Raw genomic sequence first — 24,975 nt, 5'->3', positions numbered from 1 at the left:
GTCTTGGAGGCTGCAGTTCGCGTGCGCTCGACCGTCGCTCCAGTTTCTATAGCGGGGGGTGGGGGTGGGGGTGGGTGGGCTGCAGTTCGCCTGCGTGCGACCCTGCCGGTCTGGTCCTCCACCCCGGGGGCTGCCCTAAAGTCCTTTCCCCGGCATTACCGGTCTGCGAGTCTGTGCCCATCCGCAGCCCGCGAGGCTGTCACTCACCGGCGGTGTAGGATCCCCAGGGCCAGGCTCCCTCCCGCCGCCTTTATCCTCGGATATCTGCCCGCAGAATCACGACTCCCCGCTTCGTACCCTGAAACCAACCGCCTGCGATATTCTGTTTGTAGAGATCCAGATCTTCTTACATCTCAGGCTGGTTTCGTGGGTGCTCAGAGTGGTCTGGTAGATACCCAGCTCAATTCCGGGGACCAGCTGAAATAGGGTCCCCTACTCATCTGCCATCTTCCCCCTGCCCAGAGCCCTCATATTTACCATCTTGAGTCTTGAAAAATGACATCTTTCTGACTTTAATATCGTTTCTGCAATAGTCTGAATACCATGATCTAGAAGTTGTGCTTTTCTTTCTTTTCTTTTTTTATACACACACAGATATGTACATTTCTACACACACATAAACATATACACACAATTCCAGTGAATCTCCTATCTAGGTTGTTTGTGACAGTGGGATTCGGTCATTATCACTTTGCTAATAATAATAAGCACATATGTGTGAGTGCACACCCACACAGCCTTTAACAGGGAGCTGAAACAGAATCTTTCTCTTGGAAACAGGTTGCACATTAAGACACTGAAGAAGTGCTGGAGTCTGGCTGAGGACCACTGACACTGGGAATGTTAAGGCAAGTGCCATAGGGACCTGACTCCAGTCACAGGGAAAGAAGAGAGAGGCAGATCCACTCTTGGGCTCCGGTCTTCTCTGAGTCTGGGAACTGACATAGATAAGAGCTACTGGGTTATGATCCGGGGGAGGGGTTGCAGTATTAAGGAGAACACTGGCCCAAAGAGTTGTGACAGCTCAGATACAGGCCATCTGGACCTCACTATCTACTTCCTATCAGCTTCTGAAATATACCAGAAAGTAGTGGCCACTGCTGCCGGAATACCTGCCTCACTCAGGCATAGAGGAATCCTCTGCAAAGTACAGACCATCATCCCACCTTTTGGATAAGAAAACTGAGGCTCAGAGAAGCAAAGTAAATACTTCAGAGCTAGGAAAGTGGCAGGGTCAGGTGGTGCACCTAGCCCTGAGTCTGAGACACCCTTTGCAGACCTTTCTATTTCATGGCAAAGCAAATACTGATGCACTTGATGCTGCTGCTGCTGCTGCTGCTGAAGATGATAAACAGAGATCCACTCACTCTGTGTTGCCAGGAAGAAATCGATGAAACACGTGACCAGCGTTGTGTTCCCTCTGAATCCATCAACTGTGATGGCGTACGTCTCGGGCAGGACCTCCCACAAATCTGTTAGGTCACAGAATGATGCTGTGATATTTGAACAGTGCTCCACAATCTTCACATGGTCTGGTCTACTTTGAAAGGAAAAGAAATGATAAAAGGAAAACTTCAGCATTTATATGATGAGAATCCACTAACTGCATGCCCAGCTTCTTCATTTCTTTATGGCTCTGCCCAAATATCCCTGTATCAAGTCATCTTCCCTAACCACTTTATTTAAAATGGAAATACACCTTACCCCATCGTGTTCCCCCTTTCTCTCCTAATCCCTCTTGTCTGTCTTTATTTTTCTGCACACTGTTTACCAGCACCTACCACATTATATCTTTATTTGTTTATTGATATCTCTGCCTACTTTCAGAATATCTGCTCTAGGCCGCAGGAGGTCAAGGACTTTGGTTCATGGTTCGACCCCTGGCATGCAGTAGGTGCTCAGTAAGTATTTGCTGGATGAATGAATGAGCAAACCTTACGCTTTTGTGGTAAAGGCCCCAGATCTCCCAGTCTCCACAGAACAATCATGAGTGTCCTCCCCGAAACCCTCTCTCCAGCTGAGGATCACATGGTCCAGTCCCAAGTCAGCCTGTGCTATGTAGGGACAAGAGAGATATCTGATTTCTTGAGCTTCAGAAAGGTAAATGGGTGATACATGTGACTGCCTAACACAGAGAGAGACTAAGACTTTGGCAGGCACCAGAGAAACTTGCAAGAGGCCTTCTACTGGGTCAGTCAATGGTAGTAACAGCTTTTAGCCAAATAAACAGCAAACAAAAGAACACTTGGAGGGCCAACTGGATCAAAGTAACAGCCTAGAAGGGTGACATTAGACATCGGAAGAAGAGAGCCATTGAGGGTTCCATCCATTATGTCATTCATCTTTGCAGCACCCCTAAGTAGGACACTCGGATCAGAGAAGCTGAGCTCTGTGCCCCAAGGTCACAGCCAATCAGTGATCAAGCCAGACTGTGGACCTAGGCCTCTCCTGGTCTCGGCCAGGCAGCTTTCTGATGTGCCACACGGCTCCCTGAATAAAGAAAAGTGAACCTAACATCAATATGGTCACCAGATCTTTGGACTCCAGTCCTCAGAAAACAGTGCATTCATTCATTTATTTATTTCTTGAAAAACTGTTCTTTAAATGTCCAGACTGACTGACTGAGAGAAATAATTGTGAAAACCATTCATAGTAATTATTTTGCTTCTGCAGCTCTGACCCATAGAAATGATTATAAATACAAGCTTTGTCAAAACCAGTTTGAGGTTGTTAAAGTACTCAATTCAATTAAAAGTGGACTTGGACTTTTAAAGCTCTGAACTCAGAACAGAGAGAGAGAGGGAGAGAAGAGAGGAGCTCTATCACAAGGAAGATCATGACCCTTCCCCACTCCCCAATTAATAGAAAGCGAATATATTTAACAAGAAAAAAATGAAATGTCAAACCAACCTTATAACTGTGTACTGTAATGTATAGTGATCTGGTACAATGGAATGGTTTTTTAATTCCCACGATAAGATGACCCGGAAATTGTGTAACGTCACCTTGAAAGTGCAAGATTTATCTGATAAATCTAAAGGAAACAGGAGAGAAAAAAGAAACACTGAAATCTGGAACCCAGGGTTGTCTAATCGGTCCCTTGGGACCTGGAGCCCACACGCCCAGCAGAGAAACCCCAGGGTCTTGGGAACACGGGAAGGATATGGTTCTAGTGGACACAAGAAATGAAGTAATATAACTAATTCATGAGCAACACATCGTTAGGGCAGGCAAGCTTAGGAACCAGAACTCAGCACTGTGGAAACAAGATTTGGCCTCCCTCAGTTATCATGGACTCTCAGCGGTTCATCGGATCAAAAGGATTCATGTCCACCTCATTCTCTCAACTCAACTCCAACTCTTCCTGTAGTCCCCCTAAGTGGCTCGGCCCACCACCTGCTTTCCCTCTGCTAAACTTCCATTGCATTTATTCCCTGGTTACGGAAGGGACAGATAATGCATGTCCAGACTGGCCCTTTCCAGGCACTTAATCTGAGCAACAATGCTGAAGTCGGTCCTAGGAAGAGACCCATTCTACAGACCGTGAAACTGAGAAGTTGAGTTACATAATGTTATGTAGCTGGGAAGAGGCAGCGGCAAGTGAGATTCGAAAACTATAGTGGTCAAATCCCGTTCATATTCAGGTCTTTTCTTTCTTTTTTTTCAAATTCAATTTTTATGATCCTTTAAGTTGCCTGTGGTTCGGACCTAGGACTCTGCTTCTTGGCTGTGACCTCTTCATCCCCTGTGCTCATCACAAGGTTGGATATAGAGTTAATGCAGAGTGAGATTATGCAGACAGATTTACAGATGTAGGCAAGATGTTTGGTTTAAAAAGAGTATTTTCCTTTATCTGGCACCAGGTACCAGAGAGCACGTGGAAGAATGCAAATTAAGGGGAAATTATTTCTGGATCGCTTTCTGTTTGACATAGTCTGTGCTTCCTCATTCTTCGATTAAGGGGTTTGAAATTGAATATTCTTTTAAGGAGTTTTAAAATGACTTCTGGTGTTTTCTTTCCCTCTTTTTTCTTTTTGGTATTAATTTCTTATAAGAGTTTTGAGAGACAAATGTGCAAATTTGGCTAAATTTCGCTCCTTTGACAGAGGAAAAAAAAGAGTATTTGAGAAAATCTAAGAAAAAGGATTCAAACAAAACTGGCAAAACATCTGGGATCAGAAATCAAATTCCCCACATTTTAGATTTCTGAATGGTTGCCCCAGTACTCTGGCCCTTCCACAAAATTCACTCAAGCCAAGAAAATCTCTTACCAGGCAACGAAGATAACGCACCAAACACAAGGCTGATACACACTAGGAAGAAGAAAAATATATGAGACAAGCAAAAATACTCTCTCCAGCCTCAATTTGTAATTCTCGCTCTGAGTCTGGCATTCTTTCGTACATGTCTTGACATTGGATTGAGACTTCCTTGTGCTAAAAAAAAGAATGCTCAAGCAAATGGTTCTTGGAGGATTGATGTGGGTATCATCAGCACATGGTCCATGGGTTTCAACTTGATTGAATCCAAAATGAAATCTATCTAGGGGTTGCTGTGAATAACAGGGCTGATGGGTTGGGAGAGAGCCCCGAGAAGCAGCTAGCTATGTGTCTGGAAAAAGTCTCAGAATATGAATACGCATATTGTCAGTTAATACACTTTAAAGATTAAGACATTTGTCAAGGGGGGTGTAGGAAGAAAATCGCTGGTGATGGGAACTGGGGACTCTCCTTTGCTTTCTGGCTGTCACAGTGACTTGGGAAGGGAGCGGTTACAGGCATGGGCAGGCCTGCATAGGGGAGAAGTGTCCCCCTCATGGATCCCCTACTGGTAAACTATGGAACAGATGACCCAGGGACACTGAAATAGAATCAAAAGAAAGGTAGAGAAAAAGCGGCATAGGACTACAGGAAAAAAGTCAAGAATAAATGAAGCCCAGAAACCAAAGTTCAGGGCCGACCTTTCAGTCTGGTGAAGCGGTGGGAGATAAGGGGTTTGGCCTCTTCCTAAGTAGGGGAGTAGAGTGAGAAACTCTGCCCTGGATTAGAATGAGGGTATTAAGAGAAATTCCTCTTCAAAGTGCCTTGGAGGATACTCTCCATCATTATGGAGTCATTCTTGTTTGTTTGTTCTCCTAAAATTAATAGTAGGGCAGAAACTCCAGACCCTCAGTGCAGGTTTCCTATCTACATTCCATTTGGCTCTTGGCATTGGACAGGCTGATGTTGGGCCCCTAGTCAGGGACATCCATTTGCTACTCCCCAGTAGGACTCCAGGTGATGGCAACTTGGCTGGCTTGCTCCTACAAGAGCTCCGACAAAAGTAACACTTACCCACGAGACACAGATTCTGTGATCTAATCGGGGAAGCATTCTGGCTCCAAAGCATCTTGGTTATTAAGTCTTTTCTTTACTTTCACATCTGAAAGGAAATCGATATTAGGTGATCCCAATGCTAAAGCATGTAATTAAGTGACAAAGATAAAAGTAGATGAAGACAGGACAACAAGAAAGGAGCAGGATGTTTCCACTTCTAGGATTCCTTTGCCCTCCTGGGAGCCGGACCTGGGACCAATTTCCTGTCTAGTCAGGGAGAAGTTTTATTTATTTATTTTATTTTTATTTTTAAGATTTTATTTATTTGTTTGAGAGAGAGAGAGATAGCAAGAAAGAGCATGAGCAGAGGGGAGAGGGACAAGCAGGCTTCCTGCTGAGCAGGGAGCCTGATGTGGGGCTCTATCCCAGAACCCTGGGATCCAAGGCAGACGCTTAACCAACTGAGCCACCCAGGAGTCCCCAGGGAGAAGTTTTAAATTTAACTTTGGAATAGGCGACAGAGTTATCTGTTTCCAAAAACACACAAAAGTAAATAGCAAAGGGTCTTGCTTCCTTCAGAAAACTACTTTTATTCATTCTTTGGTGAGTCCTTCAGAATATCTTTAAGCACAAGCAAAACCAAATATATATCATTTCTCCCCCTTTTTTAACACAAGAGATAAGATATACATTCCCTGTCCTACTCCTGCTTTTTCTACTTGACGATATATATTTGGGAGATCTTTTGACATCAGCACCCAAGAGCATTTCCTTGTTTTTTTAAAAAGCAGTTGCGTAGTCTACTCTATGGACACACTACCATTTAGGTAATCAGGCCCCATGATAGATGTCTGAGTTGCTTCCAGTCTTTTCTGCAATGGCTTATCTTGGACATGCGTCATTCTGCATGTGTGCAAGTCTAAGTGTAGAAAAACTTTCCAGAAGTAGGATTGCAGGCAAAAGGTCATACCACTCAGGGTCTCAGCAGGAAAAAGATATTTGAATTAGGATATTTTGAGAAAGACTTTAATCAGGGGACTATTTACAAATGTGTGAGCAGGATGTAGGCAAACAAAAAGGAAGAAGATAGTACCTGGAGCTAATAACAGTGGGGCCGTTACCCAGTGGGGCTTGGGCAAAGGGAAGGTGCTGGAATTTGGGAGGAGAAAATCCTGTGGGAGCCCAAAAGGATAGTGCAGGGAAGTGGCAGGGGATGGGAGGGTAAATACCCTTCACTGTTCTTCTTCCCTTCTCTTACTTGGGGCTCGTCACTGGCTGATCCCAATCAGAAGTCATAGGACCAGGGCGCTGGTAGCTGCGCCCTAACCAGACAGGATCCCAGAGCAAAGTAAGGGGTGACAGTGGGGAGGCTGGGTCTGGAGGGGTAGATGGAAGACACCTGACACAGAGGGGCTCTGCGCTTGTAATTTGAATAGAAACGGCCACTCTCTTGCCCTCGTCTCTGTATGACGTGCACCACTACCTGTGATATGTGAGAATTTTTCCTTCCGCCACAAGCTCTTCACAGAGGCTGCCATCAAGCTCTTGGATTTTTTATTTATTTTATTCTTTTTAAGATTATTTATTTGAGAGAGAGCATGAGCAGGGGGAGGGGCAGAAGGAGAGGGAGAAGCAGACTCTCCACTGAGCAGGGAACCCGATGCGGAGCTCGATCCCAGGACCCTGGGATCATGACCTGAGCCGAAGGCAGATGCCTAACCGACTGAGCCACCCAGGCGCCCCGCTCTTGGACTTTTTAAAATCAAATTCATAAATAAAAAATGTTCTTCAGGGCGCCTGGGTGGCTCAGTTGGTTAAGCGACTGCCTTTGGCTCAGGTCAGGATCCTGGAGTCCCGGGATCGAGTCCCGCATCGGGCTCCCTGCTCAGCAGGGGGTCTGCTTCTCCCTCTGACCCTCCCCCCTCATGCTCTCTCTATCTCATTCTCTCTCTCAAATAAATAAATAAAATCTTTAAAAAAAAAAAAGTTCTTCAGACTAATACAAATTTATATTTCTCTTATTCTGAGTTAGTGTCTGTTTTCATACATGTAAGAGTCACTTGCATTTCCTTTCTTGTTAACTGTTTGTACCTTTGCTCATTTCCTACTGAGTTGAAGCTTTTTTTTCTTATTGGTTTGTCTGCAGGAACTTTTTAAATATGAGCGAAACTGGCCCTTTGTCTATGATACAAATCACTTTGTCTTTTCCCCCTCTGTTGTCAACCCGCCCTTTGATTTGCTCATGCTGGCTTTATTTTTTTATTTTATTTTATTTTTTAAAAAATATGAATCAGAAAACTGATTCTTTTTTTTTTTTTAAGATTTTATTTATTTGTCAGAGACAGAGAACACAGGGGGAGCGGCAGGCAGAGGGAGAAGCAGACTCCCCGCTGAGCAAGGAGCCCTATATATAGGGACTTGATCCCAAGAACCTGGGATCATGACCCGAGCTGAAGGCAAATGATTAGCCAACTGAGCCACCGAGGTGTCCCTCATGCTGGCTTAAAAAAAAAAAAAAAAAATTCATGCATTAGTTTCTGAGTTCTATATAGGTTTTTAGATTTGAAGCTATTTTCTTTCTCGGCATCTGCATTTTGAGTCATAGTCCGAAAGCGTTCCTCACTCTACGGTGAGAAATTCTTCGTGAATTTTATGGAGCCCTCTCCCCCCTGCCCCCCAATGGGCCTTGTTCCTTCTCTGCCTTGGGGCTTTTGTCTCCACCCAAGCAACTGGGCCCTATCGATTCTGGGTGTTCTGTCCCCCCCAACACTGTAGCAGCATCAAGCCCCAAGTGAAAACTGAAAAAGGACCACAAAGTGGCAGACTTGAGTTCGAGCTCAAAATAAATTAAGAAAGTCCTCTTGATTATCAGGGTAACAGGTCCCACCCAAGGTGCTCTCCTGGAGGAATCCAAGACATTCCAGGTTAAAACTACTGTCCCTGCTGAAGACTCCACCACCCATGAGATGTCCAGGCACCTCTGCCTATAAATTACCCCACTATACTGTGCCCATTTAGAACATCTACAGAGATCGTTGTGACGTGTGACCTTGTCTACCACCATTACTCCCCAGCAGAGGGCCTGCGTGGTTGTGGACATTCCCTAAGATGCTGGGCACATCTAGAGTGTAGAATGCCACATGGAAGGGTGGGGAGAGACACTCCCTTGCACTTGACCATCTGCCCTGTGGCCGCTCGCCCCTCTGTCTTTTCCTGATGGTGGTACATCTTCATCTTTGTTCTGCATCTATAGAACACTTGGTTTCTTCCGCGGCGGACACACACACAAAATTACACAATTATAAGTCCCTCACCCTCTATGGGCCAGGGGATGTCTCCTCTGCTTTGTTCCTGATGACCCATACCCCACTTCCAACCCGATGTCTAATAACTAGATTCCTGGTTGTTTGGAAAATCTGATTTCCTGTCTCCGCGTCCTGCCTGGAATTGTTTAATTAAGTGCCTGGAAACTCCCTGATTACCAATCAGCCTTCCTAAAGCATAGCTATTGTCACTCTCATCTCCTAGCCAGCCAGGGCTGGCTTCGTTCCTCCCCCACCACCCCGTCCTGGGGTCCTGGGTCTCACAAGCAGAAGGGATCCACACTCACTTTACTGCTCTCCCGTGGCTGTCCTGAAATTCTTAATAATTTTATCTTTGAACTTGTGTTTTGTTAGTGAAGTCTGATGGGACGGCGGGACACACGGTGAGCTGGTAGCCTCAGCTCACACTTGGTCTCGCCCCCCTTCCCCTGTGGGATGGGGTCCCAGGCCCTGTCTGGCCTCTCTCTCTACCCTGATGAACTTGGTGTGGGGATGGCAGCTGGGTCACATCGTGTTGCCTGGATGCCCTCCTGGTGTGTTAGACAGGAGGGGGCCAGCTGCCCTTCCCCCAGGCTGGCCATGCCCTGCCTCACCCAGGGGGGCAGCTAGCTGGACTGGTGGGGGTGGGCATCTAGGTCAGCCTTGATCCAGGTACCTAGCATGTCCAAGGGCAGAGGTTTAAAGACCTTTGGACATTGCTAGTATGCAGTGGGTTGAGACAGCAGGTCCTTGGGCAGGAGGGATTCAGGGCTGGACTTCCGCAGAGCCCACCCCAAACTGGGGTGCAGGGCGGCTAGCAGGAGGGGGATCCCAGCATCCCTCAGGCCCTAAGGCACATGTGCCCAGAGTTGCAAGGGGCGGAGTGGCATTGGGCACCTGCCGGGAGCTGCACTGGCCCCTACCATACCCCTGGGCATAAGGGAATGTTTCTGGGGCTGTGTGCCTGGGGAACCCCCTTCTCATTCCTGAGTTTGGCCTGTGTTTGTCTCTTCTGGCTAGTTCGAGGTGCCCTCTCCAAATGTTCCCTGAGATGCCAATTGTGTAATTCAATGATTCCCCCATGCGAATGAAATGCTCTTAGATCTGGTTTTGCACAATATAAAGTAGAATGGGGGAAATTCCTATTAATGTAATTTTTTTTTTTTTTTTTTACTCAGGACGACATTAAACGGTAAATATGCAAGTGACAAGTTGAGAGACAGAGACAATGGAAGACAAGAAAAAGCTTTATAGTTTAGGGCCTTCAGTTGTACCTCTTGCTCTGTAAACATGGGGGTTCTGCATTTCTGTTTTGCTCCAGGCCCTGCACAGTCTGTGGCTCACTGTCATCTAACAAGGCATCAAGCGCCCTGGGTTGAATTCAAGGCTGTCCTCAGCCTCCCCAGCTTTCCCAGGAGCCAATGCCCTGCACAGGCACCCAGCTCGGGGTGCCTCTCACCCAGCTCTGGCTCTCCTCCCCATTCCTCCTGGAGCGACCCTTGTCTCTGATCCCTCAACACGGCTGATTTTCAGGACCCTGCTCAGTTGGACCCTATGGGGTGAAGTGATGCTTGCCTGAATTCCAACTCCTCCTAAACAGACAGACAGCCCTCAGGGAGCCTGCCTCCCTGTCTCCTGGTGGAGAACATAAGGGTCTCTCTTTGGTCACCAATGAGTAATGAATGGACTGGATTCAGAAATACTACACAAATGCAATTACGTAATTCCACCCCCCCCCCCGGAAATTAGGAAAAAAATACAAAAAAGTAGAAAGGAGAAAGTAACAAGCATCCTCATTTCTGCCGCCCAGCATCAACCATTGTTAATATCTTGGCATGTTTGTTTTTAGTTGATGTTTCAAATGTCTTTCTTGTTTCTGTAGCACTTCTTTTGTGTGCTCATTAAAAAAATTAAGAATGTGGGGCACCTGGGTGGCTCAGTCGTTAAGCGTCTGCCTTCGGCTCAGGTCATGATCCCAGAGCCCTGGGATTGAGCCCCGCATCGGGCTCCCTGCTCCGAGGGAAGCCTGCTTCTCCCTCTCCCACCCCCCCTGCTTGTGTTCCTGCTCGTGCTCTCTCTCTGTGTCAAATAAATAAATAAAATCTTAAAAAAAAAAAATTAAGAATGTATAAAAGTGCAAATTCCAGCATCCAGATATTTCCATCATTAACAGGTGAACATAATCCCAGAGATCTTTCTATGCACACGCATGCGTGCACATGCATGCACGTACACACACACACACACAGACAGCATTTCTGTCTAAATTTAACTGTACTTGGGGTAAAAAAAAAACCTGAAGGAATTGTGGCAACTTGAATTATTTTTCTCTTTAGGAAAGAATAACTTCCTAAGATAGCCTACTAATGTTTAAAAAAAAAAAATTATGGAAGAAGAATTAGGAAGTTGGGGGATTATATGTTCACAGCATCTTTTACTATTAAACCATATTTATTGATCCATGCTTTCAAACTAGAGAAATTTACTCTTCTCCTTTTCCTCCCATCTTCCTCCCTACCTCCTTCTTTCTTTTTTTTTTTGCTTTATTGTTTATCATGTCTAGATTGATATAATAATCACATTTTATTCTACCTACAATTCCAAAGCTGTCTGGCATTAATTCTACATTTCAATCAGTAGTCACCAACAATCCTTTCGAGCATAAGTTCTCTACGCTTGGGTTCTTTATTTTGATTTCTCTCTTAATTTGCTAATTTGCTGGATTTTTCTAATCCAGCAGTTTTTCCCCAAAGAGGGCTCATTGGGTCTTGAATTCCCTTGGCTCTTTCATATTTGAGAAGGTCTGTCAATTGACTTTTACCTCGAATGACATCTTAGCTGGATAAAATGCCCTCCTGGGGACAGTGTCCTCCACTTAGAACACTTCTCAGCACCCCCATACTCTGGCATTTAAGCACTAGAGAGTCTGAGGCCAGCTTGATTTGGTTTGCCCCTCTTTTGTTTACTTTTTCTTCTTGGATTCCTAAATAATTCTGTCCTTTTAAAACATTTTTAAAATCGTTTTAGGTATCTTGCTGCTGAGCATTCCCATAGGAAAATCTCCTGGAAGGTGGCAATTTCCTGGAAAATGTTCTTTTGGCCTAGAGACCATTTTTTCTTCATTTCAAGAAATTTTCTTTTCTCTTACTTTACATGCATTTTCTGTCCCATTTGTTGGTTTCTGTATCTCAGGGATCCCAATTATCCTAATGCTTGGTCGTGCTTTGTTTATCTTCCACATCAGATTCTTCCTAATTAACTTGATCTTTCTTTTCATTTGCATTCACTGGCTTGAATCAAACCTTTTCTCTATTAAAAATGCTTTTACTTTCAGCAGCATCTATTCTTACTTCTGACTTCTGTGATTATGTTCCCATGGTGCTCAATTTACCCCCTTAAGTCTGCAATCTCCTGTTCCATCCCACTTTAAAATAGTCTCGTCTTTGAGTTTATTCTATTGAACTCATATTTTTATCAAGTTGTAGGATATAAGGCTATTGGAAGAAATTTTCTCCTAACCCAGGAGTCATACGATTTTTTTAGTAAGACTCCTTGCAAGCTATGTCATTTTTTTTCTCTTCCTTTCCTCCTCCCTACCCTCCCCCCCCCCGCCAACCACTTCTGGTCACCTTGCTGGTACTTGGATGGCTTTCTCATCTGTTACTGTGATACAGTGGAGTGAAATCTTAACCTCCTTGCCTCCTTAACTTCCACACCTGATTCCAGTTTGTTCTGCAAAGACTGGGCAGTTTCCCGAGCCTGAAGGACTGGCTCTGGGATGGGGGGAGCTCAGTCAAGGGAGAGCCAGATGTCAGGATACCCGGGCCCTGCTTTCTCCTGGAAGATGTTGTTCCCTGCCTCTGGTGGAGAGGTGAGGGAGGGTCAACCACTGGGCCTCTGGCTGGTTCTCCTGATTCTGGCACTGGCTGTCTCTGCTCCCACTCGCCCAGCTGACTTTCCCCATCTCATGGCCTCTGACCACTGCCCCTTTGTCAGAGAAGGAGAAAGTCAAGTATGCCAAGGTCCTGTTTATTAGGGAGCCTTTTTAAGATTGTTGTTGACTCACCAGTATGGTTTCTGGTGGGGGGTACACTAAAATTTTAAATATATTTAAAGATGTTATTTATTTATTTGAGAGAGAGGGAGGGGGCAAGGGAGAGGAACAGGGAGAGAATCCCAAGCAGACTCTGTGCTGAGCTCGGAGCCCCACTCGGAGCTCGATCCCACAACCCTGAGATCAGGACCTGACCCAAAACCAAGAGTTAGATGCTCAACACACGGAGCCAACCAGGTGCCCCAAATTTTAACTATATATATAAAAAAAAACCCCTCATAATTAAAACAACAAGAACAAGAACAGTGCTTACAATTCTCTCTCCCATGTACCTGGGCTTATGGGGAAACTAAGGGTCCTCATTTTCCTGCTGCTCGCTCTGGAGAAAATGTTCAGTGGCTCTCAACTACTCTGTATCTTTTTTCCTCTTCTCAGGACTCTTACTTCAGCCCAACAGCTCTCTCAACTAACTAGTTTTCCTTTATTCTTCTTGAATTGCATACCAACCAGTTTCACTCTTGCAAGGAATGAAGAGTCCTCAGGGAAAATACTGTCAGGCTCTGCTTCTGCTCAGATTACATTTTACAGATTATAAAATGCACATTTTTTTCTTATATCACAACATCTCTGAAATCAGAATGTGTGTTTTTCTTACTTGGTTACATAAAATAAAAGTGCATCTTGGCATTTTAGTTTTGGTGACATACGATGACTGTTGTCAAAAAAGATAAATGCCATTGATTCTTCAGTAGCTTGAAGGTTTGTAAATATAACAGGAAAATGAGTTAATCCAGCTCTGAGTGCAAGTGGGAGGAATGAAATATATATTTTAATAAAAGTGTCACCTCTAAGACTATCTCTGGGGTTGTGGTTCTAATTTTTTTTAAGATTTTATTTATTTGTCAGAGAGAGAGAGAGCACAAGCAGGGTGAACGGCAGGCAGAGGGAGAGGGAGAGGGAGAAGCAGGCCCCCCACTGAGCAAGGAGCCCCATGAGGGGCTCCATCCCAGGATGCTGGGATCACGAGCTGAGCTGAAGGCAGATGCTTAACCTACGGAGCCACCCAGGCATCCCTTTAATTTTTTTTTTTTTTTTTTTAGACAAATTACCGTTTGTCAAATCACAGGAACCAAATTTCAGGGAGATTTTAATTTTTAAATAAATACATGAGGAACTTTAGAGGAAATTTGGGTAAGAATAAAAGAGCCATGCAGATTTTTGACATTTTAAAAAAATGGAAAGCCAGCTTGTGAACTATAGAACTTGAAAGTTCAAGCCGTTTCCTGGAACAAACAGGTCAAACCTTATCAACGAAGCCCAAACGGCTAGGAGAGTTTAAAAAATGTTTTCTTTAGGGCAGATTTCGGTGTGGCCTCTGTTTACACCGCTTTGTTCCCCAAACCTAAACAGCAAGTTGAGAGGAAGGGAAGGTACTTAGAAACTTTGCCAAGGTGTGGGACAGGGCACGGCCTGAGTATCTCAGCCGCCAGGCTCAGTAGGATGCCTGGGGAGCGTGGCTGGACTCCAGGTTCCCTGAGCCTGCTTCTGTACCTCCCTGCTCAGTCTGGCTCAGATCTGACCCCTCTGGCCTGTTATACTAGCTTTTAGACTTCTTCCCAAACAAAAGCAAGGAAATCAAACAAATATTAAAAGAAAAAAATGAGGGGCGCCTGGGTGGCTCAGCGTCTGCCTTGGGCTCAGGTCATGATCCCAGATTCCTGGGATCCAGCCCCGAATCCGGCTCCCTGCTCCCTGGGGAGCCTGCTTCTCCTTCTCCCTCTGCCAGCCGCTCCCCCTGCTTGTGCTCTCTCTCTCTCGTCAAATGGGTAAATAAAATCTAATAAATAAATAAATAAATAAATAAATAAATAAATAAATAAGAAAAAAATGAGCCGGGATTCCGAGAGTTGCTCAATAAAGCCGCCGCTAACCACCTAAGTGTGTTGATGCTTTAACTGGCTGATTTCTCCCGGTCGAAACTCCAGCATCGACTGGCACCGGGTTCCCCTTGTGGCCCAGCCCCGGAGCAGGGATGCTCCTCTGTCTCCTCTCCCTCCCCCCCACCCCAGCTTCCAAGCGAGGGGTCTGGAAGGACGCCGGACACCCCAGCCCCCGTCGCCCCGCGGGGACCCTGTCGGCACGGCCACAAAGGCTGGTGGAACTCCAGGTGTTCTCTCGGAGGGCGCGCCGCGGACCCCGACCCCGAGGCCCGAGCGGGTAACCCAGTTTTGCAACGCCGAGTGGATCTTGAGGCTTTTGACCCTCACATTTCACAACGGCTCACATCTCGCAGCCGCCAGTGCCGGGGTGTCCCGCGCATCCTTGGTGGGAACGGGGTGCAAAGACAGAGAGCTCCCGGGGGCGGCGAGGAGCGGAGCAAGCGGGGCACAACGGGGGACGCCCGGGTCGACCCGCACAGCCGCCGGGGGTGGGAATGGGGAGGAGGGGGTGGGGGGTAGAGGGAGTGAAGGGGGCGGAAGCCCCGCGGGGAGGGAGCCGCGTGGCCGGAGGCGGAGTCCACGGGAGGCGGGGAGCCTGCGGGGGATTCCGGGAAGCGGCTACCGGGAGGCGGCGTTTGCCGAGCGGTCAGGCGCACCAGCGGTCCCATTCCCCGCCCCCGCCAGCCCCTTTACCTCGGCAGGTCGCCTCGCCGCTCCCCGCAGGGGTGCCAGCCTCCGGGCCGCCGGCCGCCGCCCCTCCGCCTCCGGCCCAGGCGCCAGCCTCCCGGATGCGCGCTGCGGGCGGCCCCGGCTGCTTTGGCTGCGGGCGCGGGCGGAGCGGGCCGAGGGCCCCGGGGCGGACCGCACACTCCGCGGGGGAGGACACCCGGGTCGAGCCGCGGGACTTCCTTCCCGCCGGGTGCCCGCAGGGCGCGATGTGGACGCGGGCGCCGAGCGCCGGCCTCCGGCGGCTGTTGGAAACCCAGGGCGCGGGCCGGGGGCGGAGCACCGACTGGTTCCTCTACTGACGTTGATCGAGTCGGCTCTCACCACTCCCACCGCACCCTCCCCTCCCGAGTAGCGGAAGGGACCAGGGGTTCGGGCTTTTTGTTTACTGCGGGATCCTCAGGGGCTAGAACAGCGCGTGGCGTTTGGAACCACGCCGAGTACCTTTCATGCACTCTAAAAATGCGACGAATGAATGAATGAGTGAATGAATGAATGAAAGAATGAATGAGCGAATGGGTTTTCTCCTGGGTCCCCCACTTACGAGTTTCATAAAACGCTCTGATCCTAATTCTCCAATCAATAAAACAGGGATAAAAATAACCACCATTGAATTGTAAAGGCTTGGTATAGTTCCAAGAGAAATACTATATATAGTATATATACATACTATATACTCTATATACGGCATATATATATATACACACTACATATATACTAGTATATATAGACCATATATAGTATAGCAGAACTATATTTCTCCCAATCTGTACCTGGCCTTTACATTATCTTAATCGTGTCTTTCACAGCTCAGAAGTTTTTATTTGAATGAAGTCCAACTTACTGATTTTTTCTTTCACGGATTGTGTCTTTGGTTTTGTATCTAAAAGTTACTACCAAACACAGGGTCACTTAATTTTCTCCTGTGTTATCTTAGAAAAGCTTTAAAGTTTTGCATTTCATATATATAGGTCTGTGATCTACTTTGAGTTAATTTTTGTGAAAGGCGCAAGGTCTATAGCTAGCTTCTTTTTCCTTTTCCTTCCTTTTCTTTTTTGTTCTTCTGTTTTGTTTTGAATATGTAGCTGCGTCAGCACCGTCTGTTGGAAAGACTGTCCTTTCCCCAGTGAACTCTCTCTGCTGCTTTGGCAAAGATCACGTGACTATATTTGTGTGGCTCTATTTCTGGGCCCTCTATTCTATTTCATTGATCTATTTGTCTATTCTTTCCCCAATACCACACTGTCTCGATTATTGTAGTTTTATAGTAAGTCTTGAGATGGGAGGGGAATCCAGAACACTGAGGGGGCTGGTTTTAGATAGGAGCAGGGACCTTTTGTCCTTTGTAAAAGGAGAAAGGAAGACAGAAAGAGTGGGCAGATTTGAAGGCAGAAGGTAAGAGTTTATCTGACATGTGGCTTTTTGTAGGAAGTATGCTTTTTATAGGAAATATGTGGCAAAATCTGCTAATGAGATAAGCGGAAAGGGTCATGAAGGAGGTTTGTGGAGAAAGAACATTCTAGATGTGAAATACCCTCGTAGAACAAAGGCTTCATGATGAGAGGTGACCCAGTGAAGGCATTTCTCTGGGCTGAAGAGCGTCCTAGTGAGCTCGATCCTTCCCTTCATAAGATCCATACTCCTTCACCTTTCTACTCTTCCAGGGGGTCACTGGAAAGAACACCAAATCAGGGGCCTGGAGAACAGGATCTGGTCTCAACTCCAGCATGAACGTGTCATTAGCCAAGTTTACTTCTGAGGCCAAATGTTCAGCTCTAGCTTCCTCTTGGCAGGTCCTGGCTGAGGTTGCTAATGGCTGTGCCCATTATAAGCCATGAGCTCTTGCTCAAACTTGCACATGTGAGGACAGTGAGGGCCAATCCCCGCACCCCCCCACCGTTCCCCCACCCCCACCCCGAGACTCTGACTAAACCATGGTTTGACCACACTTGGTTTCTCTCTCCCTCTGCATGTAGCTGCCTTCTGCAGCCCAGGCAGGTGGAGAGAAACGGGGCATGGAGGGGTTGCTGCTTCCGGCTCAGCTGCAAAATCTCTCTGCTAATAGTTCAGGGTGTTGCAGTCTTGGCATTTTGGCATTTTCTGGCCCAGTGTGACAGAGAGGCCCTGCCTCCTTCATACCAACCTCAGCTCTGACACTAAGCCATATGCACATGACTTTTCGTTCCCCACCTCTGATTCTCAGAATGAGTCATTTCCTTCCTCTTACTCTCTTAGACTAGCAACATTCTGTAGGGCTTGGCTCTGCCCCTCCTTCACGCTACCAGGCTCTTTATGAGTAAGGTACCAAGGTCCTGGGGCAGCTGCAGTCCTGTGGAGCCCAGACCATCGCCCAAGCTTGCTTGAGAAATGGGTGCCACCAGGGCTCGAAGGGAAAGACAAATAAAAGTGAGGGGATTTGAAATATCTTTCTTATCCAGAACATGCTGATGGACCAAGCGATTCCTAAAGTCTATTGAGATAATACTGTGGCAATGAGTTAATTTTGCATGAGTGTTATTGAATCTCATCTAGTGAGCTACTGTGCAAATGTGGATTCATTTTTAAAAATCCCTCAACCTCACTGTTTTCTCATATACCTTGACTCTCCCAATGTCACACAGCCATCCGTTGGGAGGACTATGAGCATGGGGAGCTGAGGGGTTCCCAAGAAACCCTGATCTTCTAGGGGAGTGGCCCAAGAGGGCAGGCAGCTCATAGGAAGCTGGCGAGAGCCTATCAAACTGCCCAGACTTGACCACTGAGGGTCAAGTGCGTGCTGGGGAACAGTAGCTAGTGGTACCATTTTCCAAGGTGTTGTGTGTGATGGGTAATTTCCTTTGACACCGTGGCTAAGCTATGTCTTTGGGTATGGCAGCCCTCCGAGGTTCCTGATCTCACTGGGGAGGATTCAGTCAGTGTCCCCCAGAGTGAACGCACTGCAAGGAACTATGGAGCCCTCATGATGGGATTAGTGCCCTTAGAAGAAGAGAAAGAAACTCTCACCAGGAACCCACTGGCCGGCACATTTATCTTGGACTTCTGGCCTCCACGACCATGAGAAATAGACATCTGTTGTGTAAGCCACCCAGTCTAGGGTATTTTGTTGTAGCGGCCCAAGCAGACTCAGATAGTTGAATAATTGAATTTTCTAGAAACGTAACTGCCGTGTAAATTGAGGAACGATTGTACTCTGTCTCATGTAGAAATTTACCACCCGTTCTGCATTCTGGAAAAGCACACACCAATAACACCACTCATGGTATCTGAGTCAACACGGGATCAGGCTTGTGTCAGACTTTGTGGCAGCTGGTGAGTCTGGAACCGGAAATCAGTGCAGTCCAATGTACAGATGAGCAAATTCACTCCTCACTGTGTCTAGCGAGGGTTTGAGGCAGGCGAGGCCGCGAGGGCAGAGTGCAGGGCTAAAGCTCTGGTAGTAGCTCAGATGTGATGGGGCCCTGGGGCCAGGACGTCTGTGACAGGGATGGGTTAGAAATATGTCAGAAGATGAGTAAGCGGAACTTGGTGTGGACTTACGGTTACATAAGGAGTCAGGGCAAATTCCCAGGATCCTGGATTAGGCATCAGTTAGATGGTGATGCCGTTTTGCAAGGTGTTATGTGTGAAGGGTAATTTCCTCCGGCAACTTGGCTAGGCCGTGGTACCTGGGTTTGGGCTAAATGCCAGTCTAGATATTGCTGCAAAGGTATTCTTTAGATGTGATCACCATTTAAATCAGTAGACGCTGAGTAAAGCTGATCTGCCTCCCTACTGTGGGTGGGCCTCACCTCATCACTTGAAGGTGGTAAGAAAAGAGACTTGAGGTCGCTTTAGGAAGAAGGAGTGCTCTCTCCAGACTGCTTTGGACTCAAGCGCAACATTAACTCTTCCCTACATCTCCAGCTTGCTGGCCTCCACAATCACTTGAACTAGTTCCTGAAAACAAGTCTCTCTGTCTCTCTCTCTCTTCATATTGCATTGGTTCTGTTTCTCTGGACAGCCCTAACTAATATAGTATACATCAAGGAAGGAGCAGACGTTGGGGGGTGGAGGAAATGGTGAGCTCAGTTTGGGGCACAGAGGGTTCAAGGTACAGGGCTTTGCATACGTTTCCAGGGGTAGTTGGTTCTATGCACCCACAGCAAGGAAGATTTAGCGCAGGGGAGGATTTGGAGGCGAGACTGTCACATTGAGTGCAGAGGAGCTACTCCGGAGAGCCTGGAGAGTGGGACCTGGGGATGTGAGGACGGAGCCACCAGCGGCCTTAGCCTTTAGGGAACAGTGGAGAAAAATCATCCGGCCGACGAGACCGGAAAGGACCAGTCAGGGAAGTGATAGAAAAACCACAGCTGCCATGGGAGAAGGGTTCATGGAGGAAGTGGTTGACAGAGTCTAAAGGTGCCAAAATGTCAAGAAAATTAAATGCCTAGCTGTCGTGGGCGACTTGGTGGGGTGTAGGTTTTGTGTGGTGGGGAAGGGGGAAACCAGGTGGCCGTGGGTGGCCTGAGGACTGAAACCCTGAATGCAGAGGACTTGTTTGCAATGGATTTTTGCCAGGAAAGTGTGAGAGGAGATAGAGTTGCTGCTGGAGGGGTTTTGGGGGGTAGAGAGGTCCTGCTTCATTCCCCCCACACGGGAGAGCCTTGGGTGTGTTTAGTTTATTTTTTATTTATTTTTATTTTTTGAGAGTGAGAGAGCGAGAGCACAAGTGGGGGGAGGGGCAGAGAGGGAAAATTTTTTTTTTTTAAAGATTTATTTATTTTAGAGAGAGAGAGAGCGAGCACGAGCAGGGGAGGGGCAGAGGGAGAGAATGAGAGTCTCAGGTGGACTTGGCGCTGAGCTCGGAGCCTGGCTTGGGATTTGATCTCAGGACCCTGAGATCATGATCTGAGCTGAAATCAAAAGTTGGACCCTTAACCGACTGAGCCACCCAGGCGCCCCCTTGGGTGTGTTTAAATGCTGGTGCCCAGGAAGCATCGGCATTGGAGAGGAAAGGAAACAGAAAACAGGGCTAAGACAGAGTTCAAGAAAACTAATGATGTATTGTATGGTGACTAACATAATATAATAAAATTAAAAACTACAAAAAAAAAATAAATAAAAGACAGAATTCAAGGTCTGAGCAGGTGAGAGTGGTCCCTGATCATCACAGATATTTTCAGACGAGGCTTTTCTAACACATGGTAATTTCTACTTGCGTTTGGGAAGTTTCCCAGGATGGAAATAAGTCACTGCCTCTTCGGTGCTGTCTGGAACCCAGCTGCTTCCCCTGCCACCGAGGGGACACACTTTTTAATTCCATAATATATTCTTTCATTTAACAATTTTTTTCTTTTCTTCAATTTTAATTACGCCTCAGGTATGCAGAATCGGAATCATCGTAATGCTTCATGACATTTTCCTGACACTTTCCCATCATTGGACCATATCTGTCCTGCTTCAAATTAGTTATTTTAAATAATATGATAACATCCTATGAACCCACTTACCCGCTCTCATCTCTGCCCCTAACAGTAACCTACATCTAACCCTCCCGCATCCTACCTGCCTGATTCCCCCAAACCTGGGCCTATCATCTCCCTGCTTTCTCTCTTTTATATTGCTTTGTTACATGAGTATGTATCCCTTGAAAGCACTTAACAATTTTTAGTTGTTTTTAATTTAGGGTCTTTGGGACTGTACTTTTCCATATAATATAAAATTGCTAAGGATCATCTCAGCAGTTGCAGGTGGCTATAATTCATTCCATTCGGCTGCTACATAATGTTCATCGTGCGGATAGCCCATGGTGCAAGGCAGAATTCTAACATGGCCGCCTAGGCCCTGGTGTCCACACACCTTATTCAGTCAAACACTAATCTAGGTGCTGCTGTGATGGAATTCGGTGGATGTAATCCAGGTCCCAAATCAGTGGAACTTGAACTAATCCCACGAGCCCTTTAAATCTGGGGCTAGAGCCAGAGATTTCAAGCTGCAGTGATATTTCCTTGCTAGCTTTGCAGAGAAAAACGGTCATGCTGTGGACAGGGCCATGTGACAGGTGGCCTACAGAAGCTGAGGATGCCCCAGCTGACAGCCATCAAGCAAGTGGGGCCTGTGACCTACCACGGCTAGGAACTGAACTCTGCCAACAACCAGTGAGCTTGGAAGCAGACCCCAGCCTCAGATGAGCTGGTTGCCCCATGCAATACCTTGAGCCAGACTGGGAAGACTGTGAGCAGAGAACTCAGCTCCGACCTGTCCAGACTTCTAACCTATGGAACTTTGAGGTAATAAATCGGTGTCATTTTAAGCCACTAAGTCTGTGCTAATTTGTTATGCAGCAGGACAAAACAAGCACAACAATAATCTAATCTCCTACTTTCCTTTGATGAGTATTTGGGTTGTTTACAGGTTTTTCTTTTTCTTTCTTTCTTTTTTTTTTTTTTAAGATTTTTTCCCCCAAAATTTAGGTAATCTCTCCACCCAACGTGGGGCTCGAACTCACAACCCCCAGATCAAGAGTCACATGCTCTACCGACTGAGCCCGCTGGGCACCGCCAGGGTTTTCTTATTGAGCAATCGTGCTCCAAACGTCCTTGTATATTTTGCCTATTTGATGGGGCACGAGCTTCAGGGATGTTTCTGAGAGTGAAACTGTTGAATCGTAAGGTATGTGAATATTTCACTTTAGAAGGACATGCCAAACATTCTCCCCAGTATTCTTACATGAGTTTATTCCCCTACCAGCAAACATGCAACTACTTCTCTTTATATGAGCTTCTAGCTCAGTTATGTTTGGTCAAGAAGGTCTGGTTTATGTGATATCTATTCTTTGAAATTTGTTTAGGGTTTCTTTATGGCCTGGTATGTGAGCAGTTTTTGTAAATGTTTCATGTCTGCTTGAAAAACTGTGTTTTTAAAGTTTTGGTTGCATGACCCTCTGTATTTTTTAGGTGATATTCAAATCTTTTATATTTTAGCTGATTTTTTTGTTTGTTTCCTGGACCCATCATTACTGAGAATGGTGTGTTAAAATCTCCTATTGTGAAGGTGGATTTGATCAATTTCTCCCTGTATTTCTATCAAAAGTTTTTTACTGAAGTCTGATTCGCATACAGTGTTATATTAGTTTCAGGTGTACAATATAATGATTCAATAATTCTGTACATTACTCAGTGCTCACCATGATAAGTGTAGTCACCATCTGTCACCATATATTATTACAATATTATTGACTATATTCCCTATGCTGTACTTCTCATCTCTGTGACTTATTTATTTTGTAAGTGGAAGTTTGTACCTCTTAATCCCCTTTATCTATTTCACCCATTCCCCCACCGACCTCCCCTCTGGTGACCACCTGTTCGTTCTCTGCGTTAAGAGTTTGTTTTTTGGTTTGTCTCTTTTTTCCTCTGTTTATCAATTTTTTTGCCTCATATATTATTGGGGAATTAAAACTTTTATAATTTTTAAAAATCTTCCTCATCCTGAATAATACTTTCTGATTTATTTTATAAGGCATGGTTAACCATACCTCTTGATTTGCTTAAGACAGTCCTGGTTTATTTCTCTTTTCCTGCTGTAGCTCTTTTTTTTTTTAAACATTTTATTTATTTTTAGAGAAAGAGAGAGCAGGGGGAGGGGCAGAGGCAGAGAATCTGAAGCAGACTCCCCACTGAGCACGGAGCCCGATGCAGGGCTCGATCTCATGACCCTGAGATCATGGTCTGAGCAGAAACCAAGAGTCGGATTTTTTTCCTTTGTATAAAATGATTTTTCCTCTAGAAGCTTTCAGAATTTTCTTTGTCTTTGATAGTTCCATATTTAAAAAAATTATTTTTGTTAAATCTCAACTCTTGAGTACTTTTTTAAAAGTATAGTTAACATACAGTGTTATATTCATTGAAGTGTACAATATAATGAGTCAATAATTCCATACATTATTCAGTGCTCATCATGATGAAAGTGCTCTTAATCCCTTTGATTTATTTCACCCATCCCCCCACCCACTTCCCCCCTGGCAACCACCAGTTTTTTTTCTCTGTATTTAAGTTTTGTTTTGTATTAAGTTTGTTTATTCGTGTCTCTCTTGTTTTCTTTGTTCGTTTGTTTTGTTTCTTAAATTCCACATAGAAGTGGAATCACATGGTATTTGTCTTTTCCTACCTGGCTTATTTCACTTAGCCTTATACCCCCTAGGTCCGTCCATGTAGTCACAAATGGCAAGACGTCATTCTTTTTTATGGTTGAGTAATATTCCAGTGTGTGTACATATAGTACTGTGTATACACACACACACATACACACTCACACACACATCTTCTTTATCCATTCATCTATAAATGGACACTTGGGTTACTTTCATATCTTAGCTATTGCAAATAATGCTGCAATAAACATAGGGGTGCATATAACATTCTGAATTGGTGTTTTTATTTTCTTTGGGCAAATACCCATTTTTAATTTTTTGAGGACCTCCCCATACTGTTTTTCACAGGGGATGCACCCAATTTGCATTCCCACCAATAGTGCATGAGGGTTCCTTTTTCTCCACATCCTCGCCAACACCTGTTGTTTCTTATATTTTTTATTTTAGCTATTCTGACAGGTGTGAGGTGGTATTTCACTGTGGTTTTGATTTGCTTCTCCCTGATGATGAGTGATGTTGAGCATCTTTTCATGTATCTGTTGGCCATTTGTTTGTCTTCTTTGGAAAAGTGCCTATTCAGGTCCTCTTCCCATTTTTTAATTGGATTATTTATTTTTTTGGTGTTGAGTTGTATAAGTTCTTTATATGTATTGGATATTAACCTCTTCAATATTTCATTTGCAAATATCTTCTCCCATTCAGGAAGGTGCCTTATTGTTTTGTTGATGGTTTCCTTCACTGTGGAAAAGCTTTTTATTTTGGTGTAATCCCAATAGTTTAATTTTGCCTTTATTTCCCTTGCCTCAGGAGACCTATTTAGAGAAATATTTCTATGGCTAATATCAAAGAAATTACTGCCTATGTTTTCTTCTAGGAGTTTTATGGTTTTAGGTCTCACATTTAGGTCTTTAATCCATTTTGAGTTTATTTTTGTGTACAGTGTAAGAAAGTGGTCTGGTTTCATTCTTTTGCTTGTAGCTGTCCAGTTTTCCCAATACCATTTGTTGAAGAAACTGTCTTTTTCCCACTGGATATTCTTGTCTCCTTTGTTGTAGATTCATTGACCATGTAAGTATGGGTTTATTTCTGGACTCTGTATTCTATTCCATTGATCTAAATGTCTACTTTTGTGCCAATGCCATACTGTTTTGATTACTACAGCTTTGTAATATATCTTGAAATCTGGGATAGTGATACCTCTAGGTTTGTTCTTCTTTCTCAAGATTGCTTTGGCTATTTGGGGTCTTTTATGGTTCCATACAAATTTTAGAATGGTTGTTCTAGTTCCGTGAAAAATGTTGTTGGTATTTTGATAGGGATTGCATTAAATCTATAAATTACTTTGGGTAACATGGACGTTTTAACAGCATTGGTTCTACCAATCCATAAGCATGGAATATTTTTCCATTTGTTTGTGTCCTCTTCAATTTCTTTCATCAGTGTTTATCAGTTTTCAGACTACAGGTCTTTCACCTCCTTGGTTAAGTTTATTCCTAGGTATTTTATT

At 45.3% G+C, this 24,975-nt stretch overlaps 1 protein-coding gene across 5 annotated transcripts in view; it reads right to left on the bottom strand.

Annotated features, from left to right (window-relative positions):
• The window catches only part of IFNAR2 (interferon alpha and beta receptor subunit 2), a 32,120-nt gene extending 16,674 nt beyond the window's left edge, over positions 1–15,446 (bottom strand). Inside the window, exons 1-5 of one of the 5 annotated variants that reach the window (XM_081799538.1) lie at positions 15,305–15,446; positions 5,334–5,421; positions 4,272–4,313; positions 2,911–3,034; positions 1,368–1,540 (exon numbers count right to left, since the gene is read on the bottom strand). In XM_081799538.1, coding sequence (XP_081655664.1) covers positions 1,368–1,540; positions 2,911–3,034; positions 4,272–4,313; positions 5,334–5,388 — 394 coding nt within the window. In that variant the 5' untranslated portion in view covers positions 5,389–5,421; positions 15,305–15,446. The remainder of the gene's footprint in view (positions 1–1,367; positions 1,541–2,910; positions 3,035–4,271; positions 4,314–5,333; positions 5,422–15,304) is intronic. The other 4 variants (XM_081799534.1, XM_081799543.1, XM_081799549.1 and 1 more) reach the window with 4 other exon arrangements.
• Between the last annotated feature and the right edge of the window lie 9,529 nt (positions 15,447–24,975).

Source organism: Leptonychotes weddellii, chromosome 1 (genome assembly GCF_054177405.1).
Source record: "Leptonychotes weddellii isolate Sample4059 chromosome 1, ASM5417740v2, whole genome shotgun sequence".
Classification (NCBI taxonomy): Eukaryota; Metazoa; Chordata; class Mammalia; order Carnivora; family Phocidae; genus Leptonychotes; species Leptonychotes weddellii.
The sequence above is the reverse complement of the archived record's forward strand: the minus strand, read 5'-3'. Positions and strand labels throughout refer to the sequence as shown.